This window comes from Boleophthalmus pectinirostris, unplaced genomic scaffold, assembly GCF_026225935.1.
Source record: "Boleophthalmus pectinirostris isolate CB_2022bp ecotype Guang Dong unplaced genomic scaffold, ASM2622593v1 HiC_scaffold_19, whole genome shotgun sequence".
NCBI classification, from domain to species: Eukaryota; Metazoa; Chordata; class Actinopteri; order Gobiiformes; family Gobiidae; genus Boleophthalmus; species Boleophthalmus pectinirostris.
The window spans coordinates 24,545,026-24,563,374 of NW_026571140.1; the positions used below are offsets into that span (position 1 = coordinate 24,545,026).

An 18,349-nucleotide genomic window follows, 5' to 3' on the forward strand; every position below is an offset into this window, starting at 1 on the left:
CCCCAGAGCCAGAGGTCGCCCCTCCTCAGGACGGAGCAGCAGAGGGGGAGGCTGCAGGAGAGGCCTCTGGCACAGACTCTTTTGAACAGCTCAAACCATATCTCATTGGTGGTGCCATCATCACTGCAGGAGCCATCTTACTGGGAGTATTACTAATGGCAAGGAGGAAGTAAAAACAAATTATTACAATACCTATAAAGATACAATATTTGCAGATGTGTTTATAGTATCACGTTGTGATCAGTTCACAGACTATTGTACAAATGAAGACTTGCTGTACATGTCCTGTAATCTCTCACACATTGAGCAAAGCTGCATAAACACTAAAATTGTTTGCATGAATCTACTCAATATTAATACTCTTTCACCAGAAAAAAATAAATAATGTGAGGTGCAGTTGACTGCACACACAACAGACTTGGTTCACTTTACTAATCTACTTTAAATCTAATATTGTAGGACAATGTTCTCATATAAATCTCCATTAAGCAGACTGAAGCAAGCTTAAATTTATCTAAATCAATAAACCTTGGCATGCAGTCTTAAAAATTTAACTAAACTACACATATTTGAAAATTAACAGGAATTAAACAGGTCAAAACACTTTACTCTAAAATACATGTCAAAGATCAAAAGCATCCAGGCTTTATACAACATCTTCACTTAGCTCAGTGTGTTTACAACCTACGTTGATACTTACCAGTGGCAAGTCAGTCAGCCATTAGTGCCATCACTGTGTTTTTTTTCATGGATGGGTAGTATTCAGACAATATTTATTGCTAAAATAAATTTAACATTTAACTTTTGTAATGTATTTGCTACTTGAGAAGAAGAAGAATTATAATTCTTTTTGTTTTGTATGGGAACCTTGCTAAACACATACTCATACCCCATCTAGCTATAGCATCAACAGATAATGTAAAGTTTGACAACTTCTGTTACATTCCATATTTATTTACGTCTCTGGAAGAAAGAAAGTGTATTTAAAATTATAATAGTATGACGGTATTTTGTTATAACACCCCTAGATATTTAAAAGACATAATGTCATTTCTAAAATAACATCTTGCATTGTATACTACAGTGTACCAAAAATACTTATTTTCCTAATTTCAACAGCGTATGAATGCAATAATTCAGATAGGATTTCTCATTTTAGCACAAGAACTGTAGCAAGTCAAAGACCTTAAAGATGCTGTCATAGCTTGTGAGATTGTAGCAGTAAGATGTGACTGAAAAGTGGGTTATAATGATGTATATGATGATTATGGCAAACTGTTTCAGTTATTTTCTATATTAGTGTTATTTTAGTCATTAACAATAGCCTCCTCTTTGCCCCATGAGTGTATAATACAACTATAATTCAAAGTTTATTAAAGGCGGTGAACCAACTAAAAATGGTGTTGTAGATTTTTCAATATTGAGTTTGAATATATCGGCAGAAAGCCCCTTAAGATGAAGCATCTAATTTTATTATATTTATTTTATTTAACCAGGTATAATGTTTGAATATTGTACATGTATATCCCAATTTAAAAGAATACGTTGGAATGCAACTTGGGGCCCCCAAAGTTTTACAGTAGGTCCCCAAGGGCTACTTTACTGAGGACTTAAATCATAATGAATGAATAGCATGTTGCTTCTGTTTTAGTAAATATATTGATTTAGTAAATTTAGTATACCATCTTTAGAAACCAGAAAAATTGAAGATTGATTGGCTTGTCTGGTTTCTCACAGAGAGAAAAAGGCATATGGAAAAGGGTTATGAACCACTGATCCATAGCACGCTACTATAATTTCTCTATTTTACTTCAGCTGTTTTGCTGCTGAAAATGCTTACTGCAAGACACATCTTGCAAGAATACCCATATTAAACAATGAAACTAATACAATTTGCTTGTTATGGTCAAGTTTTGTACCATTCCAAAACGCTATGGTCACATTAGGGCACACAAGGCCATGTTTCCTCCTTCTCCTTCCAGGTCGGTAGAGGGCGATAGTGAACATACACGATACACTGTTTATGCACATTTTAACATCACCGGAAGTCTCTGTTGTTGACGCTAGTGATCGAATAGCGTGCGTTTGATCCAAGAGTTGAAAGGGCTTAATTTGGACAAAAACTCTTATTCTCAATTAACCACAAGAACACTATCGAAGCCTTCGACACTGGGTTTGGTGGTAAGTACAGACTCACTATTTCCAATAAGCAACCATGACATTGTTAGTGACTAAAGCTAACCCTGTCACGCATCCAAATTATGTTGTATGCCCAGAATGTTTGGTATTATTGTTAACTGAGAACTGTGCTCGTGCTGGGTCCGAAACATAGTCACTGGCCCGAAATAATAATCTAAAATCGAGTTACTAATATCATAGAAGCGGTTTTATTTGTTTGTAGGAACTGCGATCATGATTATCCCAATCCGCTGCTTCACCTGTGGTAAGGTCGTCGGTAACAAGTGGGAGCCATATCTCGGTCTTCTCCAAGCCGAATATACTGAGGGGTAAGTTGAACACCCTTGACTGTTTTTGAATACAAAGCCTCTAGTTTGAGTTATTTGGCCTAAGGCTCTAAATGATCGAATAAGGTTGCTTTAAAACATTATTGTAATTGTATAATTGTAGTTTATATAGGATTGTTACCCTTTTTAAGATGCAGTAAAGTGCTGTATCACTATTATATTGTCATTTTTAGTGACGCTCTTGATGCCCTGGGCTTGAAGAGATATTGCTGTCGAAGGATGCTTCTTTCTCACGTGGATCTTATAGAAAAGTTGCTGAATTATGCTCCACTAGAAAAATAATGGAAGACCCCCCCTGCCTCTTGAAGATCAACCTGTGACATTAATTACATGGACAGTTTACATTTTTACAATAGATATTTAAGCAAGAGTATGACCAGCTTTTGTTGAATAAATAACCCTCCCACAATCACTGATGTCTTTGGTTTCTTGTTTGTTTTCCCAAGATGAAAGGTGTGCATGTGTCCACTACTATATTTTAATATGTAAATGTAAAGTATAAATATAAAGTTTCTATTGCCAACAAAACATTTGATCATAACCTTCAAACTTAAATGTCAATTTATGATAAATTTAATTAAAAAAAAACAGCACATTACATTATTACAATAAATGTGTGTAGAACATGCAAGTAGTGAAACCTGATGTCTTGGCATCAAGTCTACAACTGTAATAGATAAAACGGACTGTGAGGGCAGATGATAAAGGTATATCTCATTTGTAGGTTTTCAATCAGCCTCACCTTTATGTACATTCAAATGTTAATTGAAGAAATAAAATCCTGTCTTTGCATCGACAATATAAACTCAGTCTAAGGAGGAAAAAACAAAAGCAATATGCTAGTGAAGAAGGAAATGACAACGATTTCCATTCACAATTTGGCTTACCCTCACGGCAGTTTTAGTAATATCTGTCTCTGTCTCTATCCCTGTATCTGTCACGTTCTCGAGAGCGTTCTTTAGAGTGACTGCTTCTTTCACTGCTCCGGGATCGATCTCTGTCCCCCCGAGATGAACGTCGTCTTTCTTTGCTTGACGATTTCCGTCTATCCCGCTCTTTCTCTTCACTGTGCCTATAGAAATAAAATCTTAAGCTTTAAAATATGCAATTACTGATAATAATCAAACATAATAATCATAATAATGCAAGAAACCCATGCATTTCAAGACGTGTTTGTAAAAAGTTTCATTTTTCATATTTGAATTGTGGCATGCAGCAGAGGGCCGGTCCAACACGATCATTAGTGTAACAAGTCCAGGGGACTACAGAAGAAAAATAGGCTAATTCTGGTGTTTTACTCCTGTTTAATCAAGTATTTTATTAAATTGCACTGATTCCTTTCAAATAATTACAGTAATTAATCTAGACTAGAGTAATTACTGTTATCTATCACTATGTTAAACTTGTGCCCCATCACAACAGGCCTGGGCCGGATCTTGCCCAAGTTTGTTCTGTTCTAGAATGACAGCCTTGGCAAGTAGATTTTTGCAATAACTGAAATTGCGATCAACTGCGCAGCCCTATTCCCTAGTATGCTGCTGTTAGTACATACCTGCTGAAGCCGTAACTTCCTTGAATGGACACTAAACAGTCTTTCAGAGAGGTGACCATAGCTTGACAGCGATCATCTTGATACACTCTGGACTGTTTGATGATTGAAATTGCTGTTAAAAGTGTTTCCATAGCCACCCTCAAGTCTCCTGAAATGTACAGCAGTAAACCTTTTAAGTGCAAAGAAATCTTTGATATTTAGATTGGACATAGTGTGCAATGATTTTACATAACTTCTTCATTATGCTTATCTTCACTTACCCGTTGTTGCTCCTGACACAGCCTTGCTGATGGCAGTACTAGCAACTGCTCGATTCCTATTTATTAGTTCCTCAAAACCTTTATCTGTTCTAAAAATGTACAAAAAAGGTTGAGTTAAATTGTTGTGATGTTTTAGTCTGCATATTTTGATTTTAAATAACACTTCAGTAACAGTTGCTTACTTTTCGTCCCTGTTCAGTGTGCTGCTGCTATGCCCCTCCTGCGATGTGCCAGCAGTTTCGACATTTGCATTTTGATCTTGAGGGGGGTTGGCAGGAGGATTCATAAAGTTCAGGAACATGAAGGGTGGGGGTGGCATATATGGTAAAGGAGGAGGTGGGTAGCTTAGAAATGGGTTGGGTGCAGAATCAGCTGTGTTGGCAAATGGGTGAAAAAACTGTTGAGGCACAGTAGAATCAAACGGGTTCTGTGGTAAAAATGAAGAGCCCGAATCATTCATGTTATAGGAACGTGCGCGTGGTGGGAAACCTGGAACACCTGAAGAAAGCACATTGCATTGACAAAATAAAATGATAATGATAATGAAATGTTTTAAATTATTGTACCTTTACTTTGTTTGGCCATGTCTTCAAACAATGAAAGATTGAAGTTATTAGCATAACGACAAATAATCTTTTCTCCACCAAGAGAGCATTTTGGTACTTTATCCAGAAGTAATTTCATTGAATCCTCAGAGCTCACCATTACTTTAACATACCTGAAATGAAAGTTAAATAGTGAAAAGATAAATTAGTTAGTTTAGTTAATAATTACTATTAGCTCAATCAAAGGCACCCACCCTTTGGAGAGTCCATTCACTTTGTTTTCTGCAAATTTAACTTCAGTTACATCCCGCACACCAAGATTATTGACTAACCGCAATACGTCTTCTTCTGTTACCCACTGAAAGTATTTTAATTAAAGCAAAAATCTATCAATTTCATACACACTTTGCACATGCATATGAAAGGCAATCCAAATTGATATACGTTTGCAGGAAAATTGATACATTGATACACAAGCATGCATGTCAAAATGTGTGTCTCACCCAAGGGAATTTTCCCAGATACAACCCTAGTTTTTTGGACGGTGGCGTTAATTTTGATGTCTCTGGTGGGTTGAACTTTGCATTATTATCTGTTTTAACTTCAGTCTTGCTCTGTGTTGATGGCAATGTTTTATCCTTGTCCACCGACCCAGTCAGCACAGCGTCAAAAAGATCGTCCTGCACACGATAAAATATCTCAATACTTTTAAAACCAAAACAACACGTAGTAGCTAGATAAACCGGATTCACTCATTGTATGCATTTGCGACACTAACCTCATCATTTAAATCCAGCTCTTTGGCTGCAGGTTGTGCAGCAGTCATCCCGTATGAGTGTTTTGCTGCAGTTAATCAATGTATTTTAAGGGTTTTAGGTATGAAAAGGTGATGCACACTTATACTAACATTTACAACACATTACATTTTCGGCTAACCCGCTAGCTTAACACTACGGTAATCACTAGTCTCACAAAATTAGCTAACTGGAAGCAGGCAGTTGTCGCCTTTTTATTGTAATAAAAGCTTAAATACATGAAACCAATACGATTTAAATGACTGACCCAAAATTATTTGGGGACCATGTATACTTGCTTTACATGAAAAATGCTAAAGATGTTATTTTCCCGTTTTGTGTGTCGACTATTTCTAACCGGTCCGAAACTAGAACAACATTAGTTCCTTTTTTTTTTTTTTTTTTTTTTTTTTTTGATGAGATGTGTTATGGCTGAAAATTATACTTAATTATACTATCAGCACATAAATATTATTTTTAGTTGTGAATAAAACAGTTTGTAAATGTCTGTTTTATTGTCGCTTTTACTTGTGTTCTAGTGCCATTTAGTGTCTATGGTTCCGTCTATGGTTCCGCCCCTCTTTCGTGGAGCTGACGCAAAAAATCTTGAGTTATTCAACCGAACAACCTGACATTTAGACGTGAGGGACATTAGTGCGCAGTAAAAAGGATTAAAATGCTGTCTTCTATTGCTGCAAAAAGAGTAAGCCATTCTTTGTTCTCTATCATATGTATTTGGTTGTCGCTGTCGGGCACAATGCAACCTTTAGCACCATGTGGCTAAGCTATATTTTAGCTAAAGTTAATGAAATATGATTAATAACGTGATTGAGGTTTCGTCTTTGTTCAGTTCTAATCCCAATTTTGTTAAACTGAGATGAAATCTATCTCTATCTCTACTATTTCCTCCTGATTGTTTTCTAGAATCTAGAGGGCACTTAAACTGACAGCAAGTACTGTTGTACAACACGGTGGGATGTGATGTAACTACTCCTGATGTACTCTGAGACACTGAATGATTTGCTTCATTCTAGGAGTGTAAATGATGATTTCATATAGTATTAACCATATATATTTTATTTATTATTTTCGTTTTGTTGTTAAGATTGTTCCTGGGCTTCTGCATGGAGTATGGAGACCAGCAGTGACAATCTCATTCCGTGGGTACCGTGGTTCTGCACCAGATGACACTAAAGGGGACTTGATTGAGATCCCATTACCACCGTGGGAGGCCAAACACAATGAACCCCTAGATATTAAGAGGCGACGGCTGCTCTACGAGAGTCGCAAGAGAGGAATGCTTGAGAATTGTATTTTGCTTAGGTATGCAGCTTGTCAACATGATGTTCAGTTAGATCGTAAAGTCACATTTTCCTTTCCCAGACTTTTGTATACACATTGAGTGCATAATTAGTTTGACTCAACTTTAGAACAATATAATGTTTTCCACTAATGTTATTCTGTATTCTTGTAGCCTTTTTGCAAAGAGATACCTCAACACAATGAATGAGACACAGCTGCAACAGTACGACAGAATTATAAATGAACCAAGCAATGACTGGGACATCTACTACTGGGCCACAGGTATGTTTTTTTTTCTTATTAATTGGTAATTATATATAGATACATATTTAAGTTTTGTAATTGTGTTCAGAAGAGCCTACTTCTGTATTTATTATTTTGTAGAAGCGGTACCAACCCCAGAAGTATACCAAGGTGAGGTTATGGATTTGCTGAAGGAGTTCACCAAAAACCGTGATCATGAACAGAGGCTGGATGCGCCCAATTTGGAGTATCTGGAAAAGGAAATCCAGTAAATTTTATAGACCTTAAGGACTGAACAATGACCAATACATTGTCAGGACATTGTCTCCTACACTGCATTCAGTATACATACATTGTAAAAAAGTTATTAAAAATATAAAGTTTTTTCCTGTTCAATGAAAATGTTTTTTCCCTGTATTATTTAATAAATGTACATAGATGGTCTCAGTATCTTTTGTCAAGGTTTGCATCATATTCCCATTATTTCATTTCAGAGTGTTTTATTACCAGTATTTTGTGTGCCATGTTAATAGACGGGCAGCAGGGGGAGCCAGATCACTTTTTATCAGTTAATGAGTAATTTCACCAGAATCTCTGATTTATTTTAAGTGAATTCTCCTTAGTGTTCCAAAATCTAGAGGTGTGAGTAATAGTAAAAACAATAAAATAGTAAATGTGGAAAACAAAATGTACCCATATGGGAGTATTTAATTAGCATTAAAATATAGTATTGTCTGAAATTCTTCACTTTTCCTCATTAACTTGCATCATTGGCTGTGCATCATGTTAGTTGATTGGATTATTGCCCTGAGATAAAGAGGGAATGCCCCATGTCCATTGTCCAAGAAATGTGCTCAGAATCCTAATACAAAGTCTACTGGTGCATTGTTGCTGAATGAATGAGATGACTTGCAGCCAATCTACAAATTATGATGGAAATGCAAGCCTGTTGTGTAGCTATGCTATGTAGAGAGCATCACTGAGACAGGTTACGTAATGTCACGGAATTTGAATTTTTAATAGCATCAGAAATAGTGGTCACTGATATTGCTCCTGTTTTTGTAAGAATAATGCAGCCAGACTCCTTATTTACAGATAACCTACTGACTTTGCGTGGATGAAACCACCACCTGTGGATTTTACATGGCTGTCTTTATTGCTCTGTAATTTATTTCCCATGCTTTTCCCATTTGCCCACACACTTGCTGCACTGCTAGTCACTCCTGTCATCCCCCACTGCTGCCTGCCTTCATGTCTTGCCAACTCTGTTTCATCCCCAGCCTCTCTGCCACTCGCCTGCATGTTCTTTTCTCTATTGTCTATATACAGCCAAAGCTAACAGCACAACATCCAGAAAAATGACAAATAAGCTTATGTGGAAGAAAGGAATGTTTCAAATTAGTCAACCCCATCCGCTCCCCTCATGAGTCTTCTTGACCTAGTATAAATGGATTTTGCACAAGTTAACTTACACAATTAATACTGATGTGCAAGTAAAACTGTATTAATTGTGTGAGTCTAGCACCTTTTCCTGTAGATGTAGATTAAGTACATTAAAGAGCCCATATTACACTATTTTCTGACATGTTATTATGTTTTCTTATCAGAAACATACTTGGAGCTGTGTTTTGTTTTATTCACAAGTTTAACACACAAACCCTGCATACTTAGGCTGAGTTCTTTCAAATAGAAAACACACTGTTCCACTTTGTGATGTCACGTGATAAGGCAGGAAGTGATCCAATCTGTTTTTAAACTCCATACACCTTCACTAGAAACAGTTGCGTGATTTCAGACCTGGAATTGCCCATTTCTACTGGGAAAGAAGGTAAAAATGTAGCTATTAAGTTGAAAGCTACCACTACATGACATCATAAGTTGAAACAGAGCATTATGAGCTTTGAAGATGTGGACTACTAATAATAAAGGGTAACTCAAACATGGGTGAATGAAACAAAACACAACTTTGAGTATGTTTTTGATGAAGTAAGAACACAATAACATGGCTTAAGGCTTACTAGAGTGAGTTTTGCATAATATAAGACCTTCAACCACGACTTGCTTGTCTCTATAGGAATGCCATTTCCTTAGTCTGAATCTTTCAAAGAATGGCATAGACCTGATTTTGAATTTATTAAATTGCAGGTATTTCTACTGCTAAAAGTGCACATCATGAAATCATGGTTCTTTGAGTGGGTGGTAAACACCCAATCAGTAGTTACTAGTTACGTAGGGCACATTTAAAGGCTGCCAATAGGCATGAGATGTCACTTGTATCGTGGAACATTAGGTTTATACTTACCCTAAACTTACCTGTTCTCAAAGATGATTGAATTAAAGAATACAAAATGTACCAGAAATATCTTGTTTTATATACACATTTATATTTTTATATACACTGTACAGGTTTCAAAAAAATAAATGGTTGATATTAACATTGTGCACTTCACAAATGTGTAACTATAAAGGGAACAGAGAGTGGAAAAGGGGGGCTGAATGATATCAAAGACACAGATATCAACAAGCCCAGTCAATACTCACTTTTTTCATACACTTCACATACATTTGTACATTATATCAAATACATGTTGCTGGTAAACCTCTCTTTGTCTCAAGTACTGCCCCCAAGAAGAATGCCCGAGATTCAAAAATACCACGAAAGATTTACCACATTGTAGTATTTGGCTAGTGATTATTATAGTGACAATTGTAGATTAATTTATTTAAATCCAATGCCACCAAACCCTGAATGAAAATGACTTCTTAGGTCTTTGGAATGTATTACATTTTAATGCACAAAGTACAATGACCCTGAAGGCCAGGTCTCAAATTACAATTTTCTTGCAGTCTCCACTGTTAACATGTACCCGAGAAGAGACATAATCTACATATAAGACAGGCTATGGTTATGAATCACAAATGCAAAATGTGATCACAATATTATATAAGCTGCCAAGATGCACCAGACGAAAATGTATGGACCAAAATGAATGAAGTTAACACTATGAACAAAATCACCATAAAGCAAACGAGAAGATTAAAGTTTCATCTTAGAAAAATACCCTGGTTTAGTTCTGTACCAAATGTTACTCCACTAATGAAGAAGGCTTAAAACAGTGGTCACTGGTATCTCTTGTTTATCTTGTAATGCTTTGCTAAATTACATAGTGTTTACAGTGTTTACTTTTGTTCTGACTTAATATATGTTTGTTTGTTTTGTGATTTGTGGTTGTGCGTGACCTTCAGGGCCGTTGTTACAAAGCCATCAGGACAGACAGACGACTGTGTTCCCGGTTTATTTTGGGAAGCTCTGACCTGAGATGTAGCTGAGTGATGCAATGAGGTGACGATTATATCTCACCCACCTTTCCCACTGTCCCGCCCACACACAGAGGCGAGGGGCAAGGCGTGGCTCCTATAAGGCACACACTGGACATTTTGTGCCAGAAAGCATGTGTGCACGGCGGGGTGGTCAGCTGTAGTCTTATTATGTTAAATTTTTGGCACCAGCCCATGTAATTGGTCCAGAGAGAAAAATAAAGGACAGAATATTAGTAGCTGCTTTAGAAATTTGTGATACGAAAAACAACATCAGCATGATACTGTTAACCATTGCTATTTGTAGATGTATTTGAATATAAAACACACTTAAAGAAATAAACCCTGCTATGAAGAGAGGTTTGGTCCAGCATCAATATCAACAAGTCAAGTGACTCTTCAGATGTGACAATTAAAAAAAACAAAACAAAACAACAGCATACTTCTCTGTACATTTTAGGTTCATAAAGTTCATACAAAATAAAACTGGTAAACAAAGGTCAGTATTAAACTGGAAGTCAGTGCAGATACACACAGAAGAACCTAAAGAACAGTTAACACAATCACACTCAAACACTGACACTCACGCACACACACAGTACATATACATCAACAGTGGAATGTAAAAGCATTTCCCCCAGGTATTATTACTTCAGTTAGAAGGATTCACTCAGTACATTTCTACAGGACTTAAGGGAGGTCACACTGAACGTGGTCATGACAAGAATATTGCCTTTTGATTTGTTTTTTATGTGCAATGTAAAGCTAAACGTGGCAAGGTAAAAGAATGAACATTTGGACATTTCTATAACAAATCTGTCAGTAAGCATAACCTGTCCCTGATGTGTATTGCACTTATAGAAAACTAAATGTTTCAGCATATGTTACATTTAAAACATAAATATCTATGGGGCACTTGGCAGTAAGTTAGCATACATCGTCTCTCTTCTGTACCTCTCACTATCCAAAACCTCTTGGCGAGCTCTTACTATAAATTGCCATAGTGAATCAGGGGTAAGAATTTTGTTCAGTTTACGTGAATGGCTTCAGCCACCTGTGACTCCAAACAGAGGAAGTGTGACAAATCCTTATAACTTCATTATAGTTCAGTATATGGATAAAATATAATGTAAGAAAATATGTACTGTATATCCATACCATATAAGAGGTGGATGAACCCCTCAATTTCTAAAATACTTTATCAATAATTAATTTTACATAAAGTTAGACATATACATTCAAGAGCCTTTTATTATTACAATGGAATTGTAGGGAGGTAGGCGAGAATAAAACTATAGTGTTATGTCTTTTTGAGTTAATCCACCTCCTTTGTGTTCTCTGACTCAGTTTGATTCACTTTTAAGAAACAAAAGTGACCTCCCTAAGCCTTCAACTATCTTCACATCTATAAAGTGATACAACAGCCTATTTTATTCTCAATACTGGGACCATTGTGTTTTAAAACCTTCTTGTGTAACTCCAAAACAGCCCCACTTGCCCTGTGTCCACTTTCTTAGTTGGAACTTTTTGCTTATTGTCTTCAACTGGAAGAACAAGAAGATTCCCTAACATCTTTTGCAAACAACAAAAAAGACAACACGAATCTCTTCCATATTTTATCTATTTTTTTACACTTCTTGTCAAGAATCCAAAAGTTTAAATCTGTTTTTTGGGATTACAGCACATCACCCACAGTACGCACGGACAACAAAGGGTTTCCAGCCAATGGAGAATTATTACAATGGCGCCACAGAACGAGATCAACAAATCAGGTCCATCTATCATCAAATCTTTTTCTTTTCCTGGTTTTTCAAGACTAGGCAGTGACAGTAAAAACGCAACAGGACATATGGTCTGACTTTGATTTATCCATTTTTTGGTTGACGATTGATATTCAATGGTGGCTATGGAGGTAATGGTCCCACTAAAGTGTGCAGTTATGAAGGGGAGAGAGAGAAGGCCATGGGGGATTTGAGTGCTCCTGTAAAAGAGGGGTGAGTGATCAAAGACATTTCTAATTTGCGATCGAGGTGTTCAGGTGGGACTTAGAGCTAGACAGGGGTGTAATGAGGGCACGAAATATCAAAGGCCTGAGAACAAAGAAATGACATCTGCAGACAGCTAAAGCAGAGGTGTGGTGAGGGTGGAGGGTACATGTCACTTTATGAGCGGAGATGACTGTAAGCTGGTGGGTCAGAGATCCCCTTCAGGCTTTGAGGGCGTGCCACTGGGCCACAGCGGTGCGAGGATGCCCCATCATGTCTTTCCAGTGTTTTACCTCCGCGGGGCCACTTTTCCATGAGAGGTAAATCTGTGGACAGAAGCAGAAAGGATAAGATGAGACACACACGTCAATTCCTCTAAACATTGACTTCAGTTGTACAGTTATAGCTCCACTTTATAAGCATTTAAGTATGTAAGTATCAACGTCCTCTGCTGTTTAATACATTTACATTTTACTGGGTGCTAAATTATATACAATCCACAGTTAAAGGAACTGTATTTATTATGCGCTCTGGGTGAGAAAAATCATAACTGTGAACCTGGGTGTCCAGTGTCTTAACCTGCATATAGAGGACACATTTTTCTTATTCTCTGTATGCATGGGCATGCCTCAGGTGAAAGTTCAGAACCTCCAGAACTCACCTACCGAGCTGCTATAATTTAGAATACATAAGACAATAAGTCACCATTACAATTGTTATCAGTAAAAGCATATGTATCTGCATTCTCATATCTGGGGGCGCAGATATGTTTATCTCACAACATTAAAATAATCGTTTTAGCTTATTATCTGAGGGCCCTTGACAGTACTTAAATCAACAGCTCGAGGATAGTCATATGATGCTTTGGTCCCGAGTGACTGCACAGGGTGCACCAATATGGGCCAAACCCAAGGATTAGTAAAACTGGGTCCCATCTACTATTCCCACCTCATATTGGAATGGTGTGAAGCTTTCTGCAAAAGAAAATACAAAGCAGAAACCTAATCTGAATTTAACTCACAAAAGAAACCATTAGTGGAGAGAATACTCACACAAATGAAGATGGAATACTATTACTGACACAAAAAGATCACACCAAGCTGATACTGAACTCTTGTTTATGTCACACAGTACAAGCTTTTTCACTTGTGAAAAGCAGCCACTTATTTTAAGCCTGACTGGTGCATGCAAGAAGATAATTTATCTGAGCTTCCTACAAGTCAATTACATGTCTGTGAATAAAAGCTGTTCTGTAGGCTCATTCATGTAGCACACACAGGGGGAGATGTGTTAATAAAAGCACATTCCAAAGGATGTGTCAGCATCCTGTTCAAGATGTGTGAATACAACTGACTGATCATTAATATTCATGCCAGCTAATGGCTTTTCAAATCATTGTATTTCTTTACTTTTCTTTTAGAAGTAATCTGAATAAAGTATAGTCCCAATTCTGCATAATACGTTACATGGATTTGTTTAGAAATAGTTAAATTAATACATTAATTTGAAGCTTTTCTCAGTTACCATAGTAACTTTATGTGATGGTCTAACAAGTGTTGGTCAGCTCTGCAGCCACCTAAGATGCCTTTAGTTATAAATGGTTTGTTTTTAAGTCTCTTACTTATTCCACAGCACATTTGAATATTCGCACACCTGATTAGTAAAATCACTTCCCTGGTTCATTCCCCATAATCACCTTTAATTTGTTTTCATTTGCGCTAATTACCTTTAATTAGTTGTAATAGGCTCCATATTTGCAATCCTTTTTTAAACCGTACCATACATATTTCACCACCTAATATGACTGTGATTTAAATCTTATTGAGTCACAGTGTTATTACTACATAACATGTTTGAGAGCCTGACCGTCTCTGTGAATCCCTCTGAGAGTTGCATAATGCAATGTCTAAATCTATTTTTATACAGCTGGGATATATTCCTGACAGACATTTGCTCCCAGCAGGGGTCAGTAGAGACTGGATGTGTGATTTGCCTCTCATGCTGTTGATGTTGTGAGAAGCCCCAGAGGAGGAGCAGAAGAAGAAGAGGAAGCAGCAGGAGAAATGTGAGGAGATACCTTTCCTATGACATCATTGCGACTGAGCTTGTCCTTGTCCATGACGGTGATGATGATGGTGGTCTCCCTCAGCACGTGGGCGGGCACATCGAAGGGGAAGGACTCGTTAAACACAGGGTTCAGACAGCGCTTCATTACCACCGTCTTCTTCTTCTCCACGCGCTTGTCCTTGTGCATCAACCACACCTTCACATAGGGATCTGAGGGCAATAGTAAAGATGGTTGAATGTTTAGTGATAGCTTACAGGGATAAGATATAAGACATTGTGACTTATTTTTGATGTGTTATGTGGTTATGGTTAGGTTAATCAATATAAAAATGATTAAACACCTAAAAATATATTAATTTACTTTTTGTGTCCTGTCTTTAAAGGTCACCACAATAAATCAATAACATAACACATCTTCATGCCAGCCCTGCCTGTTGCAAACAGCCACAATCAGTGATTAGAGTCTCTTCCAAGGAATACTGTGTTCTAACTGTGGTGCTACTAATTAAATGAATGCTTGAAATTCACTCGATTATAATTGATTGTATTAGTATTTTTACCTGAGGTGCCTCCGATGTCCATGGCTTTAAGATTTCGGGCTTTAATGATGCTCACAGTGATGGTATTGGCTGTGGGGTTGTAGCACAGAGACACCAGAAGGTCCCCGCGATTCCCCTGGAGATATCAGACCAGAGACAATCACAGCTCCATCTTATTGTCTACCCCTCTTTTGCATGCTGTGTGTTTGTCTGTCTGTTTTTCAATCCACCTGTCACCCCTCCACCCCCGACCCACCCTCCTCCTCCATTTTGCCTCACTATCTCGTCTTTCCCACCAGCACACACCACCGGTCCCCAGGGACATCCAAGACAGCCAGCGATGACATCACCCATTACTTCCTGCTCCGCTCCCTCTTCTCTCCCCCCCCACATCTCTGCCCCCTCTCACTCACACTGCCATCGCTGCATGGTTTCAGCTCCTTCCAGAAGGTCTGCATGTTGGCCAGGTCGAGCTTGTTCAGTGGAATGGACACCTCTCCAATGGGGTCATTTCTGCTGAAGCGGTCGTAATCGAGAACTTGGAGATATAGCGTTCTCTGGACCACTTTTTCATATGGAAAACCTAAAAACAGAAATTCGTTTCGCATGTGTCCTAAATTGCCTAATTGCACCATCAGTTACAAAACCTCTTTGAGCATTGCCATGCTTTCTACCATGCTAAATGAACTGAGACTGAACCCAGAACTAAACCTGGACTAGATCAGGACTAAATCAGGACTAGAATAGTGCCAAACCAAGTCTATATTAATGCTCAAGGTGGGCCCAAATGGGGTAAAGGTTTTACATACAGATATTTCAACTATATTTAAACAACTGCTCAATTACTGCAATAAAAACAGTACCCCACTAAACCCTACTCAATTAACAGAAGCTACAGCCAAGCGTGAATTGTGGTTTACACTTGCTTAAAAGATATATGGGATAAAAAAAAATCGCCATACCTTCAAAAAGGAAGGTCTCATTCCAGTGAGGGTTGAGATTCTTCCTTTTCACTTTTGTCTCCAACTTGTGCTTTTTATCCGGCAGCAAGTATAGTTTTACAAACGGATCTGAAGTGCCGGAAAAGTCCTTAGCGGGCAAATCCTGGCCCTTGAGTATTTTGACAGTCAACGTGGAGTCCTGGAAACTGTATCCAACGCTGAACTGAATCCGGCCCAGTTTCTCAACCACTGGACCTTCATGGTCGTCCTCTTCTGAACCAGGAGATAACTGAAAAACAATCAAGTCATTATGCTTGGAAATAAAAGCTTCAAATGCTTACAAAGCAAGTCATTCATCATAATGCAAAACAAAATAAAAAAGACAAACCCTTAGCCTTGTACTTTCAAGGTCTACAAAAGAGATGCCTCACAACACTTCAAACCATACAGGCTGGGCACAGAGTACACAGACTCCTTTTAAACAGTTATATGTAAAAGTAAATGTAAAATCTATTTTATTTTTATGGACTTTATACAATTGGTATTCATGTTTTACACATGTATAGTAGTACATAAATTACTTCTAATCAATAATGATGAATCACTGTCATGATATCATGTGGGCACTGAGCACTGTATATGTCATAGACACACAGCAGTCTATTGATTTTCATAGCCTCTTCATATCCAGGTCTTCACTTTTCTAAATATGCACTGAGCTGATACAACGCACAGGGTGCACCACTTCCATGGCGACTGAGAAAATGAAATTTACTGCTGAGACCACATATGGATTAAAACTTCAGATAAAGCAACAAAAAAAGAGTCAATTAATTAAGTTTCCAAGGTCACGATAGTAATGTAGCCCTAGCTCTACAGATGTACAGACAATACCTTTTTATTCAATTGGAACAAAACGTACAAGAGCTATACACTCCACGGACTACTTTCAAGGACTTCCATATAAACTTCACATATAATATTTCATATTTGTAATAACCAATTTGCATAAACTGGCATTTATATTATACAACATGGTCCCAGATTTCCCGTAAAGCTGAGCAAACCGCTGACTAACATACTCGTTTTTTACCAGTGTGGCTCTTTATCTGAGTTCTATAAGTGATATAGTATGAATCAGATAGTGCTGCTCTTGAGAGACTGTAGAGTGCATAGCATATTCACAGACAGATGAAACACTTGCAGGGTATCTGAGTGGTGGCATTACAGTAAAAATCCAATCCGCCGTAACACAGAAAATAAGGCAGCTCTGAAGTTGAAGACCAGCTTAATGTTATAGGTCATGTAGGCCGCCTCTCTGGTGTGACAGGGGCGAAATGTGTACATGCAGTGTGGAGATGAGAGCCTGATTATTACAGCAGGAGCGATCTTCTGACTGATGGTGGCTTAGCCTTGTGGCAATGGAGAGAAATCTAGTTTCTGATGTGTTATCTGATGGTAAAGAGCTACTGTAGAGACATTACTCAAAGAGCAGTTCCACAAATGTAATATCCAATTTTATATTCCCACGTCCAGACCGATCCCTCTCATTCCCCGTGCTCAAAACTATCACATCTCATTATGCAGCCCAGACCAAATTGCTTTCCAGCCATATTTTGCAGTTCTCTTTTTCTTAATGTCATCACTTCTTATTCCATTACAAAATGTCCGAAATACAGGTAACCAAAGCCAGGTGAGAAGAGTTTCCATGCCTGTTTAAACAAATAAAACACATAAAACCCATGGAGAATGAGAGGTATGAAGAGACAGGCAGTACAGTGCAGGTCCTGCCTATGCGAGCATCACACAGAATGAAGGAGGTGTCAGAGTGCAAGACCAGGCAAGGCCTCCATGAACCTCCCCCACTACCTCTGCCCCCTATGGAGCCCGAAGGACAGTATACTCCACTATAGGGCATCAGTGATCTTGTCAAATCTCACAAAAATTTTTATTTCTGTTATACTGGCATTGCCATAATCGTAATAACAGTAAGCAAGAACAGCTTGTGACTTGCAAATTGAAGTGTAATATTGTTCAGTCTGTTTAAATTTGATTAGCTACCAACTGATATTCCAGTCCATTTTAGGACAACTATTATTTTCTGTCCGTAAGTACAGTCCACCTATAATTTATTATTATTACAATATTTAATTTTACATATACAAGTCTGTATATTTGTATATTTTGCTATATTTTCTACTTAAATTATTTTAAAGTTATGTTTTTGTTTCTTACTATTTTTTTTTTCTCTATGTTGTAATGACCTACTTTGTCCATT

The 18,349-nt window shown here is 37.7% G+C and overlaps 4 protein-coding genes across 10 annotated transcripts in view; 2 read left to right on the top strand and 2 right to left on the bottom strand.

Moving 5' to 3' along the window:
• The first annotated feature begins 2,022 nt into the window (after nucleotides 1-2,022).
• Nucleotides 2,023-2,937, top strand: polr2l (RNA polymerase II, I and III subunit L). 2 transcript variants are annotated; one of them, XM_020939032.2, is made up of 3 exons: nucleotides 2,023-2,181; nucleotides 2,402-2,507; nucleotides 2,699-2,937. In XM_020939032.2, exons 2-3 carry the CDS (start codon nucleotides 2,413-2,415, stop codon nucleotides 2,805-2,807), a joined length of 204 nt encoding a protein of 67 aa, XP_020794691.1. In that variant the 5' UTR covers nucleotides 2,023-2,181; nucleotides 2,402-2,412; the 3' UTR covers nucleotides 2,808-2,937. The 2 variants fall into 2 exon arrangements, with proteins under 2 accessions (XP_020794691.1, XP_055010845.1); XM_055154870.1 differs by having other exon boundaries at nucleotides 2,044-2,181; nucleotides 2,383-2,507.
• A 145-nt stretch (nucleotides 2,938-3,082) lies between these two features.
• LOC110173058 (cleavage and polyadenylation specificity factor subunit 6-like) lies at nucleotides 3,083-6,021 on the bottom strand. 6 transcript variants are annotated; one of them, XR_008632326.1, is made up of 10 exons: nucleotides 5,661-6,018; nucleotides 5,386-5,562; nucleotides 5,137-5,240; nucleotides 4,904-5,055; nucleotides 4,520-4,835; nucleotides 4,338-4,426; nucleotides 4,078-4,225; nucleotides 3,413-3,597; nucleotides 3,268-3,336; nucleotides 3,083-3,192 (listed from the first exon to the last, which is right to left on the bottom strand). XR_008632326.1 is itself a non-coding variant. In XM_055154868.1 (9 exons), the coding sequence occupies exons 2-9, from the start codon at nucleotides 5,706-5,708 to the stop codon at nucleotides 3,426-3,428; spliced, it is 1,206 nt and encodes a 401-aa protein (XP_055010843.1). In that variant the 5' UTR covers nucleotides 5,709-5,725; nucleotides 5,945-6,021; the 3' UTR covers nucleotides 3,083-3,425. The 6 variants fall into 6 exon arrangements, 4 of the variants coding, with proteins under 4 accessions (XP_055010843.1, XP_055010842.1, XP_055010844.1 ...); XR_008632325.1 differs by having other exon boundaries at nucleotides 3,268-3,597; XM_055154868.1 differs by having other exon boundaries at nucleotides 3,083-3,597; nucleotides 5,661-5,725; nucleotides 5,945-6,021.
• Nucleotides 6,022-6,218: 197 nt separating this feature from the next.
• Nucleotides 6,219-7,671, top strand: sdhaf2 (succinate dehydrogenase complex assembly factor 2). Its single transcript, XM_020939035.2, has 4 exons — nucleotides 6,219-6,379; nucleotides 6,782-6,999; nucleotides 7,151-7,260; nucleotides 7,363-7,671. The coding sequence occupies exons 1-4, from the start codon at nucleotides 6,353-6,355 to the stop codon at nucleotides 7,491-7,493; spliced, it is 486 nt and encodes a 161-aa protein (XP_020794694.1). The 5' UTR covers nucleotides 6,219-6,352; the 3' UTR covers nucleotides 7,494-7,671.
• Nucleotides 7,672-12,745: 5,074 nt separating this feature from the next.
• The window catches only part of syt7b (synaptotagmin VIIb), a 103,769-nt gene continuing 98,165 nt past the window's right edge, over nucleotides 12,746-18,349 (bottom strand). Inside the window, exons 8-12 of the mRNA XM_055154321.1 lie at nucleotides 16,093-16,360; nucleotides 15,544-15,713; nucleotides 15,152-15,266; nucleotides 14,602-14,801; nucleotides 12,746-12,850 (exon numbers count right to left, since the gene is read on the bottom strand). Of these exons, the coding sequence (XP_055010296.1) occupies nucleotides 12,746-12,850; nucleotides 14,602-14,801; nucleotides 15,152-15,266; nucleotides 15,544-15,713; nucleotides 16,093-16,360 (858 nt within the window). The remainder of the gene's footprint in view (nucleotides 12,851-14,601; nucleotides 14,802-15,151; nucleotides 15,267-15,543; nucleotides 15,714-16,092; nucleotides 16,361-18,349) is intronic.

What these genes read in the sequence shown, in the direction of transcription:
- polr2l (XM_020939032.2), top strand. Translation starts at nt 2,413, where the DNA reads ATGATTATCCCAATCCGCTGCTTCACCTGTGGTAAGGTCGTCGGTAAC. An exon ending in CAAGCCGAATATACTGAGGG is followed by an intron (nt 2,508 to 2,698) that starts GTAAGTTGAACA and finishes TGTCATTTTTAG; the next exon opens with TGACGCTCTTGATGCCCTGG.
- sdhaf2 (XM_020939035.2), top strand. Translation starts at nt 6,353, where the DNA reads ATGCTGTCTTCTATTGCTGCAAAAAGA. An exon ending in CTTCTATTGCTGCAAAAAGA is followed by an intron (nt 6,380 to 6,781) that starts GTAAGCCATTCT and finishes TTTGTTGTTAAG; the next exon opens with ATTGTTCCTGGGCTTCTGCA. An exon ending in GAGAATTGTATTTTGCTTAG is followed by an intron (nt 7,000 to 7,150) that starts GTATGCAGCTTG and finishes GTATTCTTGTAG; the next exon opens with CCTTTTTGCAAAGAGATACC.
- LOC110173058 (XM_055154868.1), bottom strand. Translation starts at nt 5,708, where the DNA reads ATGACTGCTGCACAACCTGCAGCCAAAGAGCTGGATTTAAATGATGAG. An exon ending in GTGAATGGACTCTCCAAAGG is followed by an intron (nt 5,056 to 5,136) that starts GTGGGTGCCTTT and finishes CTTTCATTTCAG; the next exon opens with GTATGTTAAAGTAATGGTGA. An exon ending in ACACTGAACAGGGACGAAAA is followed by an intron (nt 4,427 to 4,519) that starts GTAAGCAACTGT and finishes GTACATTTTTAG; the next exon opens with AACAGATAAAGGTTTTGAGG.